The sequence below is a fragment of the Labeo rohita genome, chromosome 16 (genome assembly GCF_022985175.1).
Source record: "Labeo rohita strain BAU-BD-2019 chromosome 16, IGBB_LRoh.1.0, whole genome shotgun sequence".
Lineage (NCBI taxonomy): Eukaryota > Metazoa > Chordata > Actinopteri > Cypriniformes > Cyprinidae > Labeo > Labeo rohita.
Window position 1 is genome coordinate 28,379,810 of NC_066884.1, and position 26,639 is coordinate 28,406,448.

Below are 26,639 nucleotides of genomic sequence, written 5' to 3' on the forward strand. Positions count from 1 at the left end.
TGAATTATGTATTTCTTGACTTGTGCTACGCATATTTGGCGCCACCTATTGTTTTTGGTGTATTATTGACATGTCAAAGTCTAGACCCTAAATATAAGACGACCATGTTTTTTCAGGCTACCCCCTGATAGCACACGTACATCTCGGAGACGTCTATTTGATGTCTGCATTTACATCTGCAAGACGTAGTTTGCTCATCTGCAATATGTCTATTAGACGTTTCCTATCAGATGTCAAATAGACATCTGTTAGATGTCTTCAAGTTGTTTATGATTTAGAATGTATGTAAAACTGACATCTTACAGACGTCTGCCAGATGTTTGTACACAGCAGATGCTTTCCAGATCAAGAGATCTTTAACAGACGTCTTGCAGACGTCTGTTAAAGTGTTTTCAAGTGTTTTCCAAAAGTTTCTCATACACACTGAAACGTCGGCAAAAGTTAAATTTGCCTTACTGCGTATGTGTAAAACCTCATAAAACCTCACTGAAATGATACAGACAGAACAGATACAATAAGTTTTCACGCAATTCTTCTGGCAGGATCATTTTATTTACAGAAATATCTCATTCACTGGCGCATCCATGTCGCGCTCACTCATGTTTAATCTAAAAAGCAGCAGCCCTCATGTTTTGCCACAGGACAGCAATTGTGAGTACATTTTCTGTCATCTTTTTATGAATGTAAAATGAAGAGTGTACAAAGTAAATATCTTTAGCAACAGTGTGAAAGTGAATAGCATGTAACAGGCACAATTACTGGTATAAAGGTAAAATGGAGAGAAAAATATGTGTTTTCAAATGAAAATATATTAGTGTGGACATGGCTTCAGATGTATTTCCAAGAAATTGTCTTATATTCAGGTTAATACGGTACATATATACATACATACAGTACATACATTCACATTATTATAGCTGTAGTTTATATTCTGCCACATCATTATTCATTAGCAACATCTTTGCTCTATAGAGGTAAATGCACTTGTCTCACATGTCTATTTCTGCTATAAAAGTAAACATATTCACACACTGACACACATGCTCTCACTCACATTCTTGCACAGTCACACAGTCTCTCTGCAGTTTACTCTTACAACACTCAGACCCCTTTAAAATACATACACACACAAACACACACATACACACACTGACCAGCCGTCTCTTTTCTGAACACACAGTCTCCAAAACCCACTGTTCACTCTCTCACACACACATACAGCACATGCCTGGAGTTCACGTTGAAATCTACTTTGGAGACAGAGCTGGCAATCACTTGTTCTGTGGTACTGCAGCAGGACAGAGGATTGGCGTCTGTAGAGTCTGGAAAAAATGGGTTCTCTGTATATTTAGAAGGACTGGCATCTCCTAAATGTGTTTATTTAGAGATGATCACACATTTAATCCGTAAAAGAACATTTGGCAGCCTGTACCTGCTTTGTCATAAAGATGAAGATCAATGTTCTACTGCATCTGACTCTATTGCTGGTGAGGACATCGAGCATTGAAGACTCACCTGTGGACAAATTAACAGATGTTTCTGGTGGCAGAAGTCAGCATTTAAACTCTGTTCAGCATGGAGAATGTAGCTACACCTTCATTCTGCCAGAACCTGAGGAGAGCAGGACTGGTAGCTGGCCAGAAGAACAGAATGGTAATTGTGGAGGTAACAGTGTCCAGAAAGAATCTCCACAGGGAAAGCAAAGCCGCTTAAACCAGCAGATCCAACACCTGGAGCTTGCCATGGAAAATTACACCCACTGGCTTCAAAAGGTAAGTCAGTGTCATTTAATGTGCTGTTGTTGACCAAAGCACTGCCAGGGGAGAGTGAATAGATCACGCACTCTTAAAAATAAATATTCACTGAAAGTTACTTTATAAAGCCCAAATTCGGTGGCATCGCTGTGCAAACCCCCATTGGGAACCTTTATTTGTAAGCATGCAAGGAACTGGATGGAATGACAAGACATCAGATTTAGGCACATTTAATGTACAAATAAATTGTGTAATGTTTCAGAACATGTTTATCTCTGTAGCATATCACTGAATGTTTTTGTTGTAAAGTGGGTTATAATCCCTGAGCACACATAAATAAAAATGAAACACTTCAAACTCAGTTCTGGATCCATAATTTCTGTATCTGTTCAGTCTCTCTCAATGTCAGGCATTACTTTGGGGAACAGCTTGACAGTTCAAGATTTGTTTAGCCTCATTTCCTGCTTTTCCTGCATAGTCTAGCGCAATACACTATCATTAATTTCTAACCAAAATAATAATAATTTTAATATATATATATATATATATATATATATATAAAGATTGATTGGTTGACAGTGAATTCTCCTACTCTTTAAGGTAAGGGTGTTTCTATTAAATGTACAGTTTTTGACAAGTTAAAAAGAACAAGTCTTATAATGTACAGTGAAAAACCGTAAACTGACAAAATTAGATTTTAGTACAAACCGCATACACTGTAAAAAACAATTTGTTGAGTCAACTTAAAATAATTTGTAACCTGGCTGCCTTAAAATTTTAAGTTCAGTCAACTCAAAAAAAGTTTATTCAACTTGAAATGTTAAATTATACTAAGTGACAACTTAGATATTTGAGTTGAATCATTCTAACATTTTAAGGTAGCTGGGTTACTTACCTATCTGTTCAGTTTACTTAGTACAACTTAACATTTCAAGTTGACTAAACTTATTTTAGTTGACTGAACTTAAAATTTTAAGGCAGCAGGGTAACAAATTATTTTAAGCTGACTCAACAAATTGTGTTTTTTTTATTTTTTACAGTGTATTTGAAGTCTAAACAAGTATATTCTCACCTAAAAGAAACGCTTAAAGGGGTCACATGATGCGATTTCATGTTTTCCTTTGTCTTTGGAGTGTTACAAGCTGTTTGTGCATATATAAGATCTGTAAAGTTGCAAAGATTAAAGTATCAAACCCAAAAAAATATTCTTTATAAAAGACTAAAATGGCTCTTTCAAACTCGCCCCCACAAATCTACGTCACTGTGTGGGAAGATTTGCATAACACCGCCCAAATGTATATGCAAAGAAAGAAGGTGTAACTTTTATTCTCACTGTAGTATCGTTGCAGCTGCTGACATGTTGTGGAGACTCTGTGTGTTTTGTTGCGATAGCTACAGTACTTTGTTTGACCTTCCAAATGAGTACGCAACTAGAAATAAGTGGTTAAGTTATATTTACAATACTGTTCCAGAACAGTACAGCGCAAATATTCGGGTGTGTGCAGCGCATTTTACAGAGGACTGTTTCCTGAACCTGGGAGAGTGGGGCAATTCTAAAGTTGCAAGGACATTCTGGCGCTTCTGACTCACAGCCTGTAGATAAGTTTTCCTATTTAAAGAATTTGCTACTGGGCATTCAAACACGAGTTTTGAGCAGTGTGGAGTGGTGCTACGTGTTTGTGATTTCTACGATCACAAATGCAGACATGGTTGTTATGTATTATAATCAGTAATTATGTCCTCACTGGATGCAACAAATGCCTCATTTATAATGGGTTTTATTGTTTTTGTCTCGTCACGCCGGGACACAGTTATACAAACAGTGAAACAATTGGAGTTCCGATAATCACTAGAATATCACACACCTCTCAGCCAATCAGATTCGAGGACCAGAAAAAAACAGTTGTGTATATTAAATAATAAAATTATGGCAACCACAAAATTTTCACACTTTCACATTGTATTTTTATTATGAATTTTAGGCTAGGTGTATGGTTGGACCTTTATTCATTCATGAATTTATTTCTTTATTTTTTTATACAAAATCTTTTTTTTTTTTTTTTTTTTTTTTTTTGGTTTGTTTGACTCAAATCTCATGAATTCATAGAAATAGTTTGGTAACACTTTACTTAAATCCTTAATATATAATGCGTTATAAAAGTAGTTTTAATGCATCAATTTTGCCTTGTAATACACCTTGTAATTCACTGTATGATCTCATAAATAATTGTAAGCATATAATACGTTATTATACTTATCTATTCTTGGTTACACCTGTAATGCATTAGACACATGACAAACAAACCTTATAAAACCTTAAAATTATAATGCATTTTAACTTTATTATTTATGGAAAGACAATGCATTACAACATACTTTATGAATACCTTAATGAATTATACATAAAGGGTTTAAGTGTTACCAGTAGTTCATATACAGATTTAAGACATTCTGTTGGGGTTATTCTATTGTAGATTAGGAGGCAGATATTGATATTTTATTTTAACTTTGCCCCAGTGTTTAGTTCTTAGCATTCTGGAATATATGTAAATTTACAGTGTCAAATATCATTGTTACCATATAAACTAGATCCAGTATTCATTAGTATAGTGCTGCACTCAACATTCCCAGTAGGTTCCCAGGCATAGACTTCAGCATTGCTTAATTTGTATTGCAAGAGATTTTCCTCCAGACTGCACAAAGAAACTAAATTCTTTGTTCTTTTCACACAGTGACCCAGGTCAAGGGTTGAGAGGTGTGCTTGTGTCATTGTATAAAGTGACAGTAAGGATGCCTACATACATACTAGAGGACCCTTGTGAAAAAGAACAGTGCTTAATTGAATTGATTGTGTATTTGCACTAACCTTGCACTACTTGTGTACTATCAAATCTAAAAAAAATAGTACACTTGTTGGCTAACATACTAAAACACATGTAAAGTTCTTGATTATATTTTAAGGGTTATGTGTTATTTGATATAACATTCAAAGTTAATATATTCTAAATGTACCAAATTGCAACTTAATTTACCATAGAAGCTTGTCTGTGCATTTGACAGTCCACTTTATGAATAGTCCATTCACTAACTATGAAATACTTATGAAGATGTATTTAAGTCTTACTCAACTGGGTCAAACAAGCCCTCTTAAGTAACTAATTGAATTTAAAGGGGTCCTATTATGCTCTTTTACAAAGTCTTGATTTAGTTTTGGGGGTGTACTAGAACACCCCCATGCTTAGTGGTTTGAAAAACGTATTATTTTTCACATAATTTACATTATTGCAATACCTTTCTCCCAGCCTGGCATGAATGGCGCGATTATTTTTGGGTTTGATGAAGCCCTGCCTTCTGAAATGTGTTGTGATTGGTTAGCTATCCCAGTGCATCGTGATTGGCAAACAGACAGTGTTTCAGTACTGCCACACCCCTTGCCAAAGCAGCAAGATCCATCTGCTCCGTTATAGTCAGAGCCTAAAATTAACACTCCCCAAGCACCAAATGCGAGTAAAAATCTGCGTTGGCGAGTATATGTAACAGTGTCAGTCGCCAGTTGGTGGGTAAAACTTTTCTGCAATGTAGTGAGCACAACAGCCAGTTTTTAAAGAGATTCGCTAATTCGCTTTTCCCTTCTTTTATCCTTCATAACCCAAGAATGTGGCGACACGGTTACACTGCCTAAACGGTGCAGTGAAGTATAGTTTGAAAGGCTGCATGTTCAGCTGCGCTTTCGCTGAGCCACTTCAGACAGCGCATCAGTAACGCTTCAATGGACGAAAACACACAAAAATGCACGGTTTTGGCATTACCTAGTAAACGTAGTCTTAAATGAGTTATAAAGTCTTAAATGACCGTAAAGAGTTAGAAGAAAATCGGATATGTTTCAGATCTGCATCAGGTTTTAAAGATGCAGCGCTGATTTTAAAGTGAAACCTGCTGTAGTCTATCATTAATGTAAGTCAAAGAGCGAAAAAAAAGGGAGAAAACACTTGAATGCTCTAGTCTCTGATTAATTTTGGTAACACTTTATTTTGATAGTCCACTTTAGACATTCTACTAACTATAAGTAACTTTGCAACTACATGTCAACTAATTCTTATGAATTTGCAACTACATGTCTACTAACTCTCAGAGCACACTGTTAGGTTAGGTGTAGGGTTAGTAGAATAAGTTGACATATACTTGCAAAGTTTAGAAGAGTGTTAGAAGATATTAAGCAGACAGTCTACTAATACTCTAATGACTAGTTGACATGCAGTTGCAAAGTTACTTACTGTTAGTAGAATGCCTAAAGTGGACTATCAAAATAAAGTGTTACCTTAACTTTTGTAGCTTGAATAAAGATTAATCTGTATAGTTTATGCATATACAACTTATAGTTTATGTAAAGATATGTTTTAAAATCACTCAAATGAATAGTTGTTATATGTTTCACAGCTTATTAAATGTTAAAAAAATAATGGCTTTCAATTATAATGTAATGTTGAATGGCTATAATTAATAGGAAAAATTGAGGAATAATGCATTTAATAGAGACACCAGTAGCAGTACTGGTATCAAAACTACTCAGTGAAATGATGCCATTAAACATAATCTTTATGTTTAATTTGGAGGTTCAGTGTGAAATTATGGCAATATAAATATGTGATTAACCATGATTAATTACAGAAAAAATAATCATGACCAGGTAAAAAAAAAAAAAAAAGGGCTGGTAAATTTTATCACATCACTTGCCATTGGCCCTAACCCTAACCCCAACCCTAACCCTAACTTTGCAGATCTGTTTTATGCCCAAACATACACACCACACACTGACTACTGTAAAAGCATAACAGGACCCCTTTAGACCATACATTTAGACCATAATATGGTTTCATTTGCCTGTAGGGCATCTGTTAACCAACGTGAATGTGATTCCTATTACTGTATGCACAACTGGACTGCTGTATTCCCTCTTGATTTCAAACTGACGTGTCTTTTTCCACACCTTTAAAATTGATTTTATGCATTCCTATCGGTCAAGCACTTCATCAGAGCTTTCTTTAGCGAACGGGTGCCCCAGTGGGCATGGTTGTGTGTTTCTGGGCTCATGGGGGAGACTTGATCTGCCTCTAAGAAAACCCCCTCAGTCCCCATTTCAATTCCCAGGGAGCCAAACCAGCCAGCAGTGAGGATTGTGTGGGCTTTCAACGATCCCTTAGAGACTATGATCTATGTGAAATAAGAGGAGTGAAGACTGATACACCACAGCAAATACCCAGTTTTATAACAAATACGGAAATATGTCTCTTCAGACTAATGACTGATTATTGATGAAAAAAATATGAATGGAAATAAACTTTCATACTTCCAATGTATGCCAACATTTCCATGTAATTTTGGTCAGAAACAAATCCACTTGATGTTCCATTGTATGAATCTCTCAAGACTCTTCGATCAATGTACTTGACTGCATTTTGATGTTGTGTTTTTATTTATTCATTAATTCGTTTGTTTATTTAAAATAGTATTTATATCTGCATATTAAAGACATTAAATGCTAAATGTGAAATTATCCTTAATAAGACCCTTAGTAAGAAGTTGTCTGTTTTATGTTGTTATATGTTCCATCACCATCCCGGAGATCCATTAAACACAATTTATGATGATTTACTTCAGATAACACACTAATGCTTCTGAGTCTGTATTATTTTGACCTATTCAAAAGTCTTCTTGTCTTTTACACGTTTATAAATCACAGCCCGTTTTCTCATCACTGATATGCTTTGAAAGAAGATTGTGACTTGCACAATCTTACTAGGATGCAGGACACTTGATAAAAACATCCTGTTACAACACTTCAGCTGAGTGTTATGCACTCCAGGCCCAGAGGACATACAGCTATCACTTCAATGCAGCGAGTATTTATACATCTTGGACTCCATCTCACTGAGAGCAGCTGAAAATATCTCTTCCTGTAAACACTGTACAAAGTGCTGATAAGCAACCCAGAGAATGTGCCAGTCCTGAAGCAGTGCTCTATGACATGTGTTCAAATTATCTTTTAATAATAGACAAAGAGTAAGAAGAAGTGACATAATATCATTACATTTTTTGATATTTTCAATTTGTAACTAGTAAGTGCTTTGCTTGGATAAAAGATTATATAATGGTATTTGTTTCTGCTACAACCATTACTGGCAGGTGCACAAAATCAAGCATACAGTTGAGTTTCTGTCTCAATATGACAGTGTCCATGTACACAAAGCAAGGTTAATGAGGAAATAGTTTGGTGTGGAAAATTTTGACCCATATTTAGCTCAGTGACATATACACTACCAGTCAAAAGTTTTGAACAGTAAGATTTGTATTGTTTTTTAAAGAATTCTCTTCTGCTCACCAAGCCTGCATTTATTTGATCCAAAAAAAAAAAAAAAAAAAAAAAAACAGCAAAAGCAGTAAAGCAGTGAAATATTTTTACTATTTAAAATTACTGCTTTCTACTTGAATATATTTTAAAATGTAATTTATTCCTGTGATCAAAGTAAAATTTGTTATTTTTATTTGTTTATTTATTTTGGGTAGGATTTCTATAAGAAATTATAGAAATTAATACTTTTATTTGGCAAGGATGCTTTAAATTGATCAAAAGTGATGATAAAGACATTCATAATGTTACAAAACATTTATATTTCAGATAAATTATGTTATTCTGAACTTTCTATTCATCAAAAAAAAGAAAAGAAAAAAAAGCTCAACTATTTTCAACTATTTTATGTTTTTAAGCAGCAAATCAGAATATTAGAATGATTTCTGAAGGATCATGTGACTGGAGTAATGATGCTAAAAATTCAGCTTTGAAATCAGAAGAATAAATTACAATTTAACATATATTAAAATAAAAAACAGTTATTTTAAATAGTAAAAAATATTTTACAATTTACTGTTGTTGCTGTACTTCGAATCAAATAAATGCAGGCTTGGTGAGCAGAATAGACTTCTTTAAAACAACTTTAAAAATCCTACTGTTCAAAAACTTTTGGCTGGTAGTGTACAGTAAGAGTGATCACAATAAAACACTTGTTAAGATGTTTTAGTGGTTCAAGTTGATTTTATGTATGTTTTATGTATTTTTTATTTTTTTTAATTTATTTATTTTTTTTTTTACATTTAATGACTCTATAATGTTATTTGTTGTAACCATAAAGTAAAAAGTAAAACAAGACTGTACACTCTCTAAAAAGTAAAGAGCTTGTAAACCTGTAGTTTTCAAAATAATAATAATAATAATAATAATAATAAAAATTTCTTACAAAAATAAATAAATAAAAATAAAGTTTTAAGGTCACACCACTTGACATTCTACATTGTGAACTAACCTTGCCTTGTCATAAAAAGTCAAATTATCTACTATTGTGTAAGAAATGTGCTGACCTTTGCCTTTTATTTCACAGCACATTTCTGCATTTTGATTGCACAACATGACTTGATTTTTCAAAGGTTAAACATCAGTGAAGTTTTAATACAGAAATTCAAATCATGCTCATTATGAGAAGATGTGTATTTAAGTTTAAAGTACCATTTAAAGTCACGCTGCACACTCCTGTGACTACAAGAACTGGAAGTATAACTAGATGGGTAGAATTAATTAAAATGGCAAGAGAATCAAAAGTGGACTAATGCCTGTATATAGAAGTGATCCAGCTAAACACAGTCCATCATGTTGGGATCTCTCTGCAAAAGCACAACTGCAGCTTAGTTTTCATGCCTGAGATTGCCAGAGCTAACAAACATGTCTGTATTTTATCACCAACATGGGATTACAAATAGACTTTGTCTTCCAGCTGTTTTGTTATTTTAACTGGAGTTTATAGATAAATATTATTCATTCAGTGGAGTTTTTTTTATCCCAATTCTCTCTCAAAAATGAGGTATTGGGCATCATATTAAAAAGTATTTCGCAAAAAGACATTACTAATGATACATTGGGTGTTTGAGGTATTATGATTAAGATTTCTTATTGTTTTCTCTATTGGTTCCCACAGTTTAAAATGAGAAAACTGACAAATAAAATATAACAAATATAGTCTCATTCAGAGTCTGCGTAGTTCAATCCCACATGTAATACAGCTAGTATTTCAAAATGATGTACAGTATGTAGCTATATATAAAGATCACAGTGAATAATGTTGTGATCCTGTTTACTCTTTCTCTCTGCTTGTGTGTTTGCATACAGATTGAGGTCTTTGTAAAGGACAATCTGACAGAAGACACAACACACCTGCAAAATAGTGCTGCACATAGTGAAATGACAGCCATGCTGGATCTTGGCACCAAACTGCTTTCCCAGTCCACCCAACACATCAGGAGACTAACAGACATGGAGACACAGGTGTGAATACACATCCAAATATCCAAAGGCATTAATCATAACATGCTAATATTGGCTTGTAAGTTTTCTTGGAAAATCATGAATTTACTTAAGAAACCGCGTTTTGCAGTGTGTTGTTAGCTACAGGGAATTATGAAACTGAAAATCTCTAATATGTCAAAAGCACAAGTAATATGTCATTATATAACAGGTTTTCAACAAGACTTCCAGACTGGAGATTCAGTCGCTGGAAAATTCCTTGTCCTTCAACAAACTTGAGAACAAACTGCTCCGGCAAACCAGTGAGATCAACCAACTTCAGGAGAAAACAGAGTAGAGTGTCTTTCAGTGACACTTTTCTTGACACATATTTCACTTATGTACACTTTTTTGTTTATGTTGTCTACTGGTAATTGTTGGAAGCAGCATTATTCTATTCATATCTGTGTTCAGCACCCTAGAGCAGCGTATGCATAACATGGAGGCACGTAATCGTGCAGAACTGGGTTGGATGAAGAGTGAGCAGACAGAGCTACAGAGACTCCTGGCATCCCAGAGCTCTTCAATACAGAGCCTTGAGCTCAATCTAGAGCAAGTCATCACCAACAACAGCGCCCTCTACCGTGAGCAACTACAACTGCATAGTACCATCAATGATCTGCTTAAACTGTACTCAAAGAACAAAGGTAAACAAACTGGAGATAGAGTTATTAAAATACAAGATGCCATTGAAAAAATCAGTTCCCAATGTGTCCAATGTGTCCAATGTGTTTGTTCCCAGATTTGTGGGGTCACAAACACTGTGTTGTGTTGCACTGACAGTTTTGTCATATCCCTTGATTAATTTCTTAAAATTGGTCTGCTTTCCATCATGTAGAATTCAAATGTCACTGGCCCACATCAGGGTCTTCGCAGACCATAAATAACCTCCTTTGCTGCCAAGTTTTACTTGGATCAGAAACATTGCGTGAAATGTCACAGAGCCGCACACTTCCCATGTCCCACTTCAACCTTCATACACTGACATATGAGGCTGAACAGCTACAGCAAGTCACATATATAGAGACAGATTCATTCACTTAAGCTTTTTAGGATTCATTTGGTACCCCAACACTTAAGCAGATGTCTCATTTTTATATTCACATGGCTGTAACAACAAGTATTTGTGGTTAAAATTACTTAAAAAGCCTTTTTTCTTTTTGTAAAAACAAAAACTGAACGCAGTCTTTATTTTTATATCCATGCTTGTTTGAAGCAGTGAGTCCCAATGTTTTCAAACAAATGGATGAGCAGAAAAAATACAGAGACTGTGCCGAACTCTTCCGGGCTGGATTTAACAGGAGTGGAATTTACACCATCTACATTAGCATGCAAGACATGCATAAGGTCAGTCTAAATGGGATCTGATAACACAGCTACAGAAGTCAGGCCAGTAGTGTTGCATTTGTCATGTTTGAGGTGAATGTTTCCCCATACATAACATTTCTAGTTTTAAAATACTTCCTCCTTCCGTAATGTGATAAGACAGCAATGAGAAAGTATTTTGCTGTTGACTTTCACTTTAGAATCTATAACTCCTTTTTTTTTGTGGGGGGGGGACTTTCCACATTAACAACATACTCTGACATTACTGTTTATCTGAGAATGCCATTGAAATGACTATGGGGTGAGTTGGCATGACTTATACAGGCACAATGGTGACTGTTAAATTTTACAGTATTTTCAGCATGTATACAATAGATTTAGAATAAAACATGGGGAACATACTGAATGAAGTCATGCCATACACACACACACACAAAAAACAGAAATGTTATGTTTGTTTTTACTGGAGTAATCAGCCTACAGTATATCTGTGTCAGAGTACACTGTATCAGGTATTGGCTAACTCAGGAAAAGCAAGAGCTGGAAATACTCTTGGCTGAACTCTCAGAGTAACAGCTGGGCGAATGCTGCACTCCAGAACTTAGACTGCCTGTACTGGCCTCGTAACTTATTTCTGATTTCTGGTGGTGTCAGTGGCATGCCCATCAGTACATTTAACCTGGTTCATGCCCATATTAACAACAGAACAATGTGCTATAAAAGAAATTTAACCTGCCAAAATTAAAAACTTATGCTACCTTAGTTTTGAAGTGGAAAATTGTGAATCTGCAGGAGTAGTTTCAACTTGCAGTAATTCAACAGCTTAAATGTAATTCCTAATGAAGCAAAGTGTTTTTTTAAACCGCTAGAAATAATAACCTTTCTCAAATCAAGCCATTCTCAGATTCTTGGCTGTCTGGCGTCACACAGACCAAGGCAACTACCACGACTGTTGACTAACATTGGTGTTTTAGTGTAGATCTGCCTTGAGTGAGCTGTAAACTGTCCACCATTGTTTCAACACTAGAGCAGGTTATTGAGGTCTTTTGTTGTTGGATGTTATAATGAACATAGCAATTGTCATTTATTCCTGACATCTGAGCCGCTGAAGACGCAAATAATTACTTTTGTTCCTGAAGGGAATGCGCCAAACAATCTGCCTAAATACGTCTAGGTTCGCATGAATCATTCATGATCCAGCTTGACCTACAGAAGGAGTGGGTATGAATCTTTGTGGTAACACTTTATTTTGATAGTCCACTTTAGACATTCTACTAACAGTAAATAACTTTGCAACTGCATGTCAACTAGTCATTAGAGTATTAGTAGACTGTCTGCTTAATATCTTCTAACACTCTTCTAAACTTTGCAATTATATGTCAACTTATTCTACTAATCCTAAACCAACCTAACAGTTTGCTCTGAGAGTTAGTAGATATGTAGTTGCAAAAAAATGAGAATTACTTGACATGCAGTTGCAAAGTTACTTATAGTCAGTAGAATGTCTAAAGTGGACTATCAAAATAAAGTGTAACCATCTTTGCAAGTCGCCTTTCTTAATAATTAGCTAGTTAGCAAGTTCCTTGGCTAAATGTGGCTAAAGTTAATGTCTCAGGAAACTGCTAGTCACAGAAGAGAGGGGCGGGGTGAGCAGAGCTCATTAGCATTTAAAGAGACATGCACCGAAACATTGCTGTGCCGCTGTGAACAGAGCTGTTTTTGACAAGGTAGAAAGGGTGTTGTTTTACACTACCACTGAGAAATTTTAACTAAAGTATGTTATAGATTTTTCATTAAGACCCTAAAGAATCAAATCAATACTATTTCGTATTTTAAAGGGTTAGTTCACCCAAAAATGGAAATTCTGTCATTAATTACTCACCCTCATGTTGTTCCAAACCCGTAAGACCTTCGTCCATCTTCAGAACACAAATTAAGATATTTTTGATGAAATCCATGAGGTCTCTGACCCTCCACAGACAGCAAGGGTACTACCACGTTCAAGGCCCAGAAAAGTACCAAGATGATCTACAAAACAGTCCATGTGACATCAGTGGTTCAACTGTAATTTTACGAAACAACAAGAATACTTTTTTTAAGAAAAGAAAACAAAAATAAGAATGAATACATAAAAATAACAAATTTTACTGACTCCTATACTGTACAGTATAGTATGCTACAAAAGCTTTTTTCCACATTTTTGTCTCTACTGTATCATTTGTAGACACGTTTCCAAGAATACATTACCACAATGTATGTGTGTGGCGGTGCCACTGCTGACCCAGATTAGATCCGGCGTTATGACGTTGAACACACGCATGCAGAGAACAACACAAGTTATATGAAAGCTACTGAAATCTATTGATCTGGGTCAGCGCCACCACACGTATACATCGGGGTGCTCTTGTGAATGCGGGCATCCACAAGTGATGCAGTGGAGATGAAAATGTGGAATAAATCTGATATTTTTGATTTCTTTGCGCAAAAAAAGTATTCTCGTAGCTTCGCAAAATTACAGTTGAACCACTGATGTCATATGGACTACTTTGATTATTTTGGTACTTTTCTGGGTCTGGAACGTGGTAGAAGATAAATGAAGGTTTTTCAGGTTTGGAACAACATGAGGGTGAGTAATTAATTTTCATTTTTGGGTGAATTATCCCTTTAAAGCCTTTGTAAAAAATCAAATGTATTATGTGTTTTGTATTTAAATAAGAGTATTTCAGTATTTTTTGTATTTTCAAAATACATAAAATACTTTGTGCCAGTCAACCTCTTTATCAGAGTGCTTACTTCGTGCATCAGATGTAGTTCAGTTCTATATACCATCAGTTAACATGAAAGGTTAAAAGAGAGCAGGGGGAAAGGGGAAAAATAGCGTTTGGGGTGTGGAAATGTCCTCACAATAACAGACCAGTGTGTTAAACTCTTGGACATATTTTAAAGAGTCTATGCTGCAAATTTCACATATTTCACATAATTTTGAAAATTCAGCATTTAGTTGATCCCGATAAGCGCTCATTGTCACAGTTTTAACAGCTTCCACAAGAGGGTTTACCATCATGGCATCGTTGTTTCCAGGCAGAATGCTAATGAATGCGACACAAATGTCTCCTGGAATCAGATGACTACTTTGAAATTTCTGAAGTGTTTCTAATTTTATGTGTCATATGCATCAGACCATAGAAATGTATATACAAATCTATGCATCAGACGTTCAGTCAATGGTCCGTGCGTGACATCTGAGACTGAGACTAGTTGAAGCCTTGTTTATACTCTCATCTGTCTGCACCACAAACCTACCTACTCCCAAACCCACTCCCTAAAAGGACAAGGCTGTTATATTTGACTCTGTGAAACAACAGGGGGCGACACTGAGTAATTGTTCTCCAACCCTTATTAAAATTAACCAATTTTTATTGTAGTAAAAGTGTAGTAACCATGTTTTTTTGTGTATTGACAATTTCTATAAACACAGATTTTCTACAAATACCATGGTTAAACGTCTCGGTTACATCTGTAACCCTCGTTCCCTGAAGGAGGGAACGGAGACGTTACGTCATAACTGACGTATTTGGGGTCTCCCTTGGGAGGCCAATCACCTCTGAATAAACTGGAAAAGGCCAATGAAAATTTGGTGAGTGGATTTTGCATGCCAAGCCACTCCCCCCGTACATACGGGTATATAGGATGGTGGCGTGCATCCACTCTTTCAGATTTAAGCTGAGGAGCTGAGCCAAAACTGAGCGCCCCAGCGCAGTCCAGAATTGTGGCAAGAGGACGTAATGTCTCCGTTCCCTCCTTCAGGGAACGAGGGTTACAGATGTAACCGAGATATTCCCCTTCAGTCATTCTCTACGACGTTACGTCATAACTGACGTATTTGGGGTCTCCTCTGGAAAACGCCACAAGTCTGAACTGCGTTATGTGATTGAGATACAAATGCTGACAGGCAAGCATGTCAGGACAGATGAATCTCAACACGTAACCTTCCCAACGCCCTGAAGGCCAGAAAAACGGGCCTGTCGGGGTGCCAGGTGACTGAAGCAAACGTTGGGGGGCGGAGACACTTGACAATAAGTCAAGTGGGAGAGAAGAAAGATGGAAGAATATGGGGAAGTAATAGAGAAATAGCCACAACCGGGAGGGGTGAAGGAGCCCCCTACCGGACACAGTCCAGAAACTCTGTCCCAATCTGAACTGTGGGGGCCAGGAGGACCCAGAGTTCTCGTAAGGGAACAACTGAGAAAAGTGCACGGATCTAAGGAATGGCGCAGCAAGCCGACACTGAGCCGTCCTCCCGCAATTACCTGATGTTACCTTAACACACGGGAGGAAACAGGCTCTATGCGGAGATTGTAAAACCTCGCGAAGGTGTTTGGTGTCGCCCAGCCCGCAGCTCTACAGGTGTCTGCTAAAGAGGCGCCGTGCGCCAACGCATAGAAGGAGCCCACACTCCGGGTGGAGTGGGCTCGAACTCCCAGGGGGCACGGCTCACCGTGACACTGGTAAGCCAGGGTGATGGCATCGACCACCCAATGAGCCAACCTCTGCTTCGAGACAGCATTCCCCAACTGCTGGCCTCCAAAGCAGACAAAGAGCTGCTCGGAGTGCCTGAAGCTCCGGGTGCGGTCCACATAGGTGCGCAGGGCACGAGCGGGACACAGCAACAACAAGGCATGCAGGTCCCCAACCCTCTTGATGGATGTGAGCGCGATCAGGAGCGACGTCTTTAAAGACAGATATTTCAGCTTGACTGATGCAAGCGGCTCAAAGGGAGCCCTCCGAAGGCCTAATAGCACAACGGAGAGGTCCCAAGAGGGGATGAGGTGCGGACGAGGGGGATTTAGCCTCCTAGCACCTCTCAGGAACCTGACGATCAGGTGATGCTTCCCGAGGGACAGACCATCAACTGCATCATGATATGCCGCGATGGCCGCCACATATACTTTTAAAGTGGAGGGGGACAGCCTCCGCTCCAACTTTTCTTGAAGGAAGGAAAGCACCACACCGACCGAGCATCTCTGCGGGTCCTCCCGGTGGGAGGAACACCAATCAGCGAATAGACCCCACTTCAGAGCATAGGCCTGCCTGGTAGAGGGGGCTGTAGCCTGAATGATGGTATTAATCACGGCCTGTGGAAGGCAGGTGAGGTCTGCCGAGTCCCGTCCAGAAGCCACACATGTAGGTTCCAGAGGTTGGGACGCGGGTGCCAAATTGTGCCCATCCCCTGAGAAAGAAGGTCCTTCCTCAGGGGCACCTACCAGGGAGGGGCTGTCGCGAAGAGCTTGGAGGTCGGCAAACCAGGTCCGGGTGGGCCAATGAGGCGCAACCAACAGGACCTGCTCCTCGTCCTCCCTGATCTTGCACAGAGTCTGTGCAAGGAGGCCCACTGGGGGAAAGGCGTACTTGGTGAGTCCCTGGGGCCAGCTGTGTGCCAGAGCGTCCCTGCCGAGGGGGGCCTCGTCAGGGCATAAAACAGCTGGCAGTGGGAGGATTCCGGGGAAGCGAACAGGTCCACCTGAGCTTTGCCGAATCGACTCCAAATTAGCTGGACCATCTGGGGGTGGAGTCGCTATTCTCCGGGACTAGTGAACTGTCGTGAGAGCACATCGGCTGCATGATTCAGTTCTCCCGGAATGTGAACAGCCCGCAGCGATTTGAGCCGCGTCTGACTCCACAGGAGGAGATGGCGGGCGAGTTGCGACATGCGACGGGAGCGTAAACCACCCTGCCGGTTAATATATACGCTACCGTCGGAACATTGTCTGTTCGAATCAGCACATGCTTGTCGCGCAACATCGGAAGAAACCGACGTAGCGCTAGAAGCACTGCGAGCAACTCGAGGCAACTGATATGCCACTGCAGTCGAGGTCCTGTCCAGGAGCCCGAAGCTGCCTGCCCGTTGCAAACGGCACCCCAGCCTGTCTTGGAGGCATCTGTGTTCATGACCACGTGCCTCGACACCTGACCCAGGGGCACACCTTGCCCGTATGAACGCAGGGTCTGACCAAGGGCTGAAAAGGCGGTGGCATTCCGGGATAACGCCTACCCGGAACGTGCCGTGGTGCCATGCCCATCTCGGGATTCGGCCGTAAAGCCAGTGCTGAAGCAGTCTCAAATGAAGCAGTCCGAGCGGCGTGGCTGCGGCTGCCATATGCCCCAGGAGCCTCTGAAAAAGTTTGAGAGGGGCCGCTATCTTGTGACTGAATAAGTTCGGGCAACTCAGCACCGACTGGACACGCTGTTCGTGAGACGCGCCGACATGTTGACCGAATCCAACTCCATACCAAGAAAAGAGATACTCTGCACAGGGGAGAGTTTGCTCTTTTCCCAGCTGACCTGAAGCCCCAGATAGCTGAGGTGCTGCAGCACCAGGTCCCTGTGCTCGCACAACAAGTCTTGCGAGTGAGCTATTATCAGCCAGTCGTCGAGATAGTTGAGGATTCGGATATCCATCTCCCAGAGAAGGGAGAGGGCACCCTCCGCGATCTTGGTAAAAACGCGGGGAGACAGGGCTAGCCCAAAGGGGAGGACTTTGTACCGATACGCCCGACCCTCGAAGAGCGAACTGAAGAAACGGTCTGTGTCGAGGAAGAATCAAGACATGAAAGTATACGTCCTTCAGGTCGATGGCTGCAGACCAATCCTGGTGACGAATGCACGAAAGGATGTGGGGGGTGACCCAACCCAGAAAACAAAGCATTCTAGAGAAAAGTCACGCTGCGGCAGGCAGCCCTTACCTTCACCCCTGGTTCCCACGATGTTGGCGAAGACATACTCCGAGTCTGGATCTGAGGAGGCAAAGCGTTGCTCACAAACTGAACTCGGGTTGAAAAACTCAGAGACTTAGAAAATTGCTCTTTTTGTGAGTGGTTGGGTACCACCGACCCGAAGGTAGGCGGCAGCAGCGAAGCCACCCTCTCCTGGCCCTCCCCTGGGAGAGGGGGGAACAGGAGTTGAAGTCCCCCGTCGAGCAATCTTCTCCATCCCCGGGTAGCCTGCTTCCAGGAAGCCCCATGTCCTATTATTTCCACATGGCAACCCAGATGGCAGACTGCCACCCCTAGGTGTGGTCAGCTCAACACCCCCAAAGGAGAGCGGAGCAAGTCCCGTTGGGACCACCGGGGCGGATCTTCGGTGAAGGCAGACAAACCTCAACCTCAAGTCAGAACCCTCCTCGTGCACATCAAAATCATGGCCTATATAATGCAGGAGGGCCATGGTGTGCAGAGTGGAGGTGGCAAGACCTGCAGCACTGTGAGCCCTGCTTTACAGCCAAGGCTGGCAGTGCTCCTAGGAGGAAAACACGGACAGCCCACCAGGTGGCGGCGTTTTGCACCGCAACCGCACACTCCACCAGAGGGCGTCAACGTGCTCCAGGCCACCCCCGCCTGCAAGGAGAGTGTGGGGAAAGAGCCGAACACGTAGTTAAGATCTTCCTGAACCTCTGGGAAGAAAGGTACCAGAGAGGGCGCAGCAAGAGCCGCATCCGTCGCTGAAAACCCATCGTTAGACCGCGAACGGCCAGGGAAGGCGGGAACCCAACCTCCGACCTGATCGTTGCGGCCACTCGGAGGAACATAGCCGTCAACTTAGCCTAAAACACCGGCGTCACCGGTGAATCCTTGGTGTCAGAAGGCGAACCGCTCCGCTGATGCGCCGTCCTCATGAGCACTAAATGAGACGCAGGGCTTGTGGTAAGACGAACCGGCGTCGGCATTCAGAAACTCAACGGTAATACGCTAAGAGGAGCCGGACCTCTGCGGGGGCGAACCCGACGGAGCAGCCCAGACTGTAATCCTCAGGTCTCCCATGCTTCTAGCCAATGCAGCCTTGGGAGTCAGCGACCCACGAAACCGGAAAGGGTAGAGCGCAAAGGTAGCCCACATAACAAATGTAAGCTATGACCAAGCGTAATAATGGGTCTGCCCACGAGCGCGGGCATAACCCATCCACAAACGCCATCTCAACGTGCATTGTTTACAACCCAGACCTATGAGACAGTGATTGTGTCCGTCATGAGGAAGTAAGGAAACTATCGCTCCCTAAAAACACGCGATCGGAGATGCGTCTTGAAAAAGACACTCTCTCGACAACCGTGCTTCGTTGGAAAATTGCTCTTTTATTGCTGGTTTGCCCAGGGAAGGACTGCGGCACAAGCGTGCACTCAAGAGGGGTTCTTCGCTGTAATACAAAGTTACCGGTGCAGAGATGCACCCGGCTACGCAGAATCGAGAGAATCCAACGATGAGTTTCCAGTCAGCTTGCGGGTGAAGCTCCGAAGCAGAAATCTGAATTAGTGGATGCACGCCGCCATCTTATATACCCGTATGTACGGGGGAGTGGCTTGGCATGCAAAATCCACTCACCAATTTTCATTGGCCTTTTCCAGTTTATTCAGAGGTGATTGGCCTCCCAAGGGAGACCCCAAATACGTCAGTTATGACGTAACGTCGTAGAGAACGACTGAAGGGGAACTATGGTTAGTGTAGCAAGACCATGGTCACTTTGTGGTTACCATGGTTTAACTATTGTAATGTTCTTTCTTTTTTTCTTTTCTTCTTTCTTTTTTTTTTTGCTGTTGCTGGTTCATTTTGTACAGGTTAGCATTTTACATTTTAGACAAGTGCAAAGTTGGTGCTTTATGAAAATATTATTTGTAACATTTAAAAAATCAGCTAATTATGTTCACCCATCTACACAAATGTAAGTAAAAAAAAAAAGAGAAAGATTTCAGGAATACCTGCACTGGGTGGCCAATTTTATATACAAAATACAAAATGCTGTATTTGTAGTTAAATACATTTTTCCATGCAGTATTTTGTACATTTTCATGTATTTATGCCCATCCTAATTTTCCACTCAAATACAATTGTCCCTAAAAACCATACGGTTTTATGCTTAATCTCAGCTTTTTAGGCACTGTTCTAAACTATGAACAAACCTCTGAATTTAAGGAGCATAAATGCAACAAACCTCTGTCTTATCCTGTTGTGTCTTATCCTGCTAGGTTTATTGTAACATGGAAAGTGCTGGTGGGGGCTGGACCGTCATACAGTTGAGGAAAGATGGAACATTGGACTTCCACAGAACCTGGAAGGAGTATAAGATGGTAAAATGCAGCCTTATGGAGTGAAACAAATTATTTATTATAAGGTACTAAAAATTTCAAGAAATGTCATTGGACTCCAGCTAGGTTTATTATTCCTTTTACTAAAATTACGATTAAGGTCTTGTAAAAAATAAAAGGGCACATCATTTTTGAACAAAGAGCAGTGCAGTTCAGCAGTACAAAAGGACTTTGTACTTATTAGCAGTGCTGATCGAGGCCTGGCATAACTCCCAGAAGTGAATGGCCTGGCAGGCATATAGCAACTGCCATCTTGGTTTGGCTCTTTGAGAGACATGATTTGACTGCATTATGGACAAGCCAGTTCACACGATTCTGATTCTTTTATGGGTAATATCTCCATGATACAGTGCAGCTGTCACAAAACAAATCCTATTAAGTCTTTATGGAAAAAAAAAAAAAGTTATGGAGACTTGTCAAACACCAAATAAATATTCTAAGAACTAAACTGAGAGAAATACATAGTTCCTCACATGTCGCTGTGATTTTGCCAAGTAAGACATGTTCCTGGATCCACATCTTTTGTTAGTCCTGGATCAACATTACTTTCCAAAAATATAGATTTAACCCAGTCCCTACCCCAAACCTAACCTTACCCATAATTTATTCCTAAAATCTTACTGCAGCCATGAATTAAGAATTTGTTCCCAGTGGACATGCATGAAAATTAAGAAAATTCATACAAATTCACCATCAGTTATTATAGTCAAATTATAATCTTGAATTCTCACAAGACCAGACAATGTAACAAATAGTTTCCTCATAAATATTCAGAATATTCAGAAAGGTTTTTGCGTGTGTTAGACTTGTTCATAAACAGATGATTTGCAGGTAAAACGTCACCATGACGTTTGGCCCCTAAACTAATGGGCATAAACAGATCATACAAACGCTTAAAAATAAGATGAATTGTAAAATACTTTTTCTGTTGTTCACAAATTGTCAAGATAGTATGTCTAAACAGAAGAAGTCAAGCGAATGTCCCTACCATTATAGAAAAACAAATGTCTGTGTGTTTGTGTATTTCAGGGCTTTGGGAGTCTGACTGGAGAACACTGGTTGGGAAATGAGCTGGTGTACAAGTTGACCAATCAGAGGCAGTACACTCTTAGACTGGAGCTGACAGACTGGGATGGCAAATTTGCCTTCTCCCAGTATGACAAGTTTTACCTTGGCAGTGAGAAACAAAACTACAGGTAGAGTTGGGTAAATTGACTAAAATTTAAACTCATGACAAACTCTAAAGCATGCTAGAGAGCTCTCGCTGCCCTTTATGCACACTATATTGAAAACTCATACTGTAAATCCAGCATTGTTTGATGATATGTTGTAAAAACCTACTTTTCTGTGCTGCTTGTTTACCATACACAGAGAGACATCAGAGAAAACATTCATGTGTTTATTTTGGCTTCAGTGCTGTCATTAATCATTAAAATATTCTTGTTTCATTACAGCTAGTTGTTTTTACAGGAAGCAATTAAGCAAAATACTCAAAATTCACCTTTGTGTTTCAGTAATGCAGATTATGCAGTTAATAATAGTTTTAGAGCATGCTTTCAGCGCCCTCTTAAATTGTGGTAATTTAAATTCTTTGTTGTCTCTCTATGGTGTTGTTTATGCAAACATAGTCAAAAACAGTGATACACAACATAAACAAATGCGTACTGAGATGCATTTTTAAAAGTTGTAGCCCTTTTACAAAAGACACGCTCTCGCAAACTGTCTGCATCAGTCGTGTCTTTGTGTATTATTATTTTTCAGCAGCTCATGCCATGAGCACCAGTTTTTGAGTCTCCTTATATACCATTCAATTGACTGTGCTCCGCTGAAGTATTTTAGTTTACGCCATAAAGGATTTTTAACTTAACATGTGTTCCTACAATGGTGCCATTTGTGGTACAATGGTAAAAATAAGCAATCTACATCACAATGGTCAAACTTTTACTGCATGCTTACAAAAATGGTAACACTTTACAATAAGGTTCAATTAATGCATTTGCTAAATGCATCAAAACAACCATCAGTGCTAAATGCATCAAACAAACAAATAAACAGACAAACAAAAACACTCTCTTATTCTCTATCTGTCTTTTTGTGTTAGACTGTTTCTGAAGAGCTACAGTGGTACAGCTGGCAGACAGAGCAGTTTGGTGATAAATGGGGCTGACTTTAGCACAAAAGACATGGATAATGACAACTGCATCTGCAAGTGTGCACTCATGCTCACAGGTGGTAAGCAGCTTGATACCAGTTGTGCAGGGCAAAGTTGATCCTTCATTGTCACAAAGATTCATTGTGCATTTGTCTAAAAAAAGTCCTGCTAGCACAATTTTCTGTTGTTCTATCTGTCCTTACATGACTCTCTTTTTTTCATTGTTCTCCTGAAGGCTGGTGGTTTGATGCCTGTGGCCCATCAAACCTCAATGGAAAGTATTACACCTCTGGGCAAAATTTAGGCAAACTTGATGGCATCAAGTGGCACTACTTCAAAGGCCCCAACTACTCTTTACGTGCCACCACCATGATGATCCACCCATTAGACTTTTGAGAAACCAATCATCAACATATAAAACAACATATGCTGGTTAGGTATGTTTTAAAGCATGGCTGCTGGTTTGAGCTGGTTTAAGCTGGTCCTAAGCTGGTCCTAAGCAACTAGATCCTGCTCAGGACCATTTTAGGACTAGCACATTACCAGCTTAAACCAGCACATGACCAGCTTAAACCAGCTTATGCTGTTTTTTTTCAACTGGGCTCATGGACGACTGATGCACAAACATAAACCAACATAAATAGTCAAGACCTGGTCCTCTCTCATCCTTCACTGATGCCAATCCTCCTTGTATCCTTCCGGAGCTCCTCTGTGGGACTTGAGACGTGGTGCAGGTGTTGCTTATTGTCATTTACTCTATCGGCCTGGCGTGAGAAATTAAATGTCAAACTGCCATAACTCTTATATGTTTCTTGCCTTTGTCTCATGTTGCACATTGTGTTTTTTAAATAGTCTGTTGTGTTGATGGAACTCTGTATTAACAGCTTGACTTACAGGTGTCATCAGCTTTTATGGAAATTCATAAACAGGTTTCTAAATTATATCAGGTTACACTTCATTTTGATAGTCCACTTTGGACATTCTACTGATTATAAGTAACTTTGCAAGTACATGGCAGCTTATTCTACTAACACTAAACCTAACCATAACAGTAGTCTACTTTGTGCTTTAATGTGAGTTAGTTGACATGTAGTTGCTTATAGTTACTTATAGTTAGTAGACTGTCTAAAATAAAGTGTAACTGATCATTTTTATTTGGCCATAGTCAGAAGTGAAACTTAAGCACAAGTACTATAAAAAAGTATGTAAAATATGCATGATTATGCATGTTATTTTTTGTCTTTGTGGTAAATATTTCTAAAATAATTTCTGAGCTTGGACTGTGTTGCCTTGATGGCAGTTGTGCCATAAACTACAATTTGCAATTTTTTTATGTTTAAAAAAGTACATTTTGCATTCTGTGTGTGGATATATGGAAAGAACATGATTCATGACTGTAACCATTTGTTGCAGTATGTTGCTAAATGCAGTTTGCTGCATATTACATCTTACAATATAAAAACAGTTGGTAACAGATGTGAAAGATCTGATGTATCATCTGTATACTCCAGTAAATGACAAGGTGTGTAGAAACATTACAAGTGTTATTTGAATAAAATGTTGACAAACAGGTTTTTCCCTTTTTGTAAAACACACAAGAGGACTTTGCCATGCACCACATAAAAAAAAGCAATACATAAATACATAAATTAAAATGTAATATATGAAGAATTAATATATTTAGATATGTTATCTAGAGTTTTATTTATTTTTTCCCCAGTCTGTTACAAAAACCAATCATGAAGTCTGGTAAGGAATTTCATGACTCATGCTCGGTGGCAGGAAGGAACATCAGTAAAATTATATAATTAGTATAATTAGTAAAATTATAGTACAATTATATAGTACAAAATAACACCAGACACGCATTAACCAAGCACTGTTTATTGTTTGTTCATAGTAGTGGTGTCACGATACCAAAATTTTGACTTCGATACGATACCTCGACTTCGATACGATACTTTGATACGATACCTAAAATATCACAATACTATTACTGAACCGATACTACGAAAAGTAACTGAATAATAGATAATACAAATGGAAATCATAGTTATTTTATCTATTAAAACAAAGCATTTTATCTCCCCTTTAAAAAATATTAAAATAAAATAAAATAATAATAATAATCACATGCCAGTGCCACTGCACAGGACTATGGTGAACAACTACCGTGCCTACAGGTATGTAGAGATCTTTGCTATATTGGTAAGTTAGCTTAAAGGATAAAGCTAAATCTTATTTCATGATATAGTAATTTTATTTCACAACAATAATTCATATCATGACATAGTCATTTTTTGTTATTTTATCTTTGTTATTAATAATAACCTAGATGCAAGTAACAAACTAAAGGACAACTACAATAAAACAAAGACAAATGTAATAATCAAATAAAGAGGGCCCTATGAAATCTGTTTTATTTTTTCCTAAATTCCATTTTAATTTTTGTAGACTCTATTTTAATGGTTACATTAAAAAAAGATTTATCAAAATTATTAATTAATTGAAATCAAGAATTTTTGCAGTATTTTTTCAGAAATACTGTATTGTGTATTTACAATTTTCTGGTAAATAAATTCTGGTAAATATTTTTTTTTCTGGTAAACATTGTTTTAACAATATTTTTATTATTAGTAGTAATATCTTTATATTAATATATTTTTGACTGTCAAGTTAAATCAAACTTTTATTTTGACGGGTTGCTGTGGTCCACATTATATGACGATAGTTTTCCGCAAAGAAAACGGTAAAATGCTCATTAAGTGACTCTCAGATCAGTTCTGGAGTTTATGTTCATGTGTTCATATATTAAGGTGGCAGAGGCTGAAAACACTGTGAGCGTCATTTGTATGTAAACAAAACTGTGTGTTTACGCCATTCAACACAGACACGCAGAAATAGGGCTCTTATTAAAATGCATGGTACTAGTAAATACTGGTACTAGTAAAATGCGGAATCATACCATTTTTAAAAGCAGGGTATCGCGATACTTTTTAAGTACCAGTATATTGTGCAGCACTAGTTCATAAAGCAAGGCGCATGAACTAATGCTAATGAATTGAACCTTATTGCTCATTGTCATTTACTCCACAGGCCTCGCTCCCTTCCCACAGCTTTCGGCCCCACTCATCACAATTAAGTTTGTGTGGGAAATTAAATGTCAAACTGCCATAACTCTTACATGTTTTTTACCTTTATCTCATGTTGTTCATTGTGTTCTTTAAATAGTCTGTTGTGTTGATGAAACTCTCTCCTGAGGGCTTGACTTAGTGATGTCATCAGCCTTCAGGAAATTCATGAACTGGTTTCTAAAGTTTATTAGGTTACACTTTATTTTGATAGTCTGCTGTAGACATTCTACTAAACATAAGTACGTTTACAAGTACATGTCAACTACCAGTCATTAGAGTATTAATACACTGCCTGATTAATGATTAATGCTAACACTTTATTTTGATGGTTCCCAACAGACATTTTACTGCAAGTTCATGTCAACCTATTTTACTAACCTTAAACCAAAACAAAACTGGTTGAAAACATACTTTAATGAGAGTTAGTTGACATGTAGTTGCAAAGTTACTTATAGTTAGTAGAATGTCTGAAGTGGACTTAAAATAAAGTGCAACTGAAAACATTATCTCATGAAAATACAGTTAACCCAATCATCATGAAAATTCAAAAGTATTGTTTGAGTTGGCTGTTTCAAATATAACTTGTACAAAAACAGATGATTTGTAGGTAAAGCGTCACCACAAAGTTTGGCCCCTAAAACTAATGGGCTTGAAGAGATCTTACAAAAGCCTACAAATAAGATTGTACAAATTCATACAGATTCTACATCAGTTCACTATTCACTATCATATTCACAATTAGTCAAGATAG

General features: G+C 38.8%; 1 protein-coding gene across 2 annotated transcripts; it reads left to right on the forward strand.

Annotated features, from left to right (window-relative positions):
• The first annotated feature begins 1,105 nt into the window (after positions 1-1,105).
• LOC127178517 (angiopoietin-1) lies at positions 1,106-24,324 on the forward strand. Of its 2 annotated transcripts, none has more exons than XM_051131434.1 (9): positions 1,106-1,772; positions 9,970-10,125; positions 10,316-10,437; positions 10,558-10,790; positions 11,360-11,490; positions 20,483-20,584; positions 21,632-21,798; positions 22,704-22,834; positions 22,990-24,324. In XM_051131434.1, exons 1-9 carry the CDS (start codon positions 1,449-1,451, stop codon positions 23,148-23,150), a joined length of 1,527 nt encoding a protein of 508 aa, XP_050987391.1. In that variant the 5' UTR covers positions 1,106-1,448; the 3' UTR covers positions 23,151-24,324. The 2 variants fall into 2 exon arrangements, with proteins under 2 accessions (XP_050987391.1, XP_050987392.1); XM_051131435.1 differs by having other exon boundaries at positions 1,107-1,772; positions 11,363-11,490.
• The last annotated feature ends 2,315 nt before the right edge of the window (positions 24,325-26,639 follow it).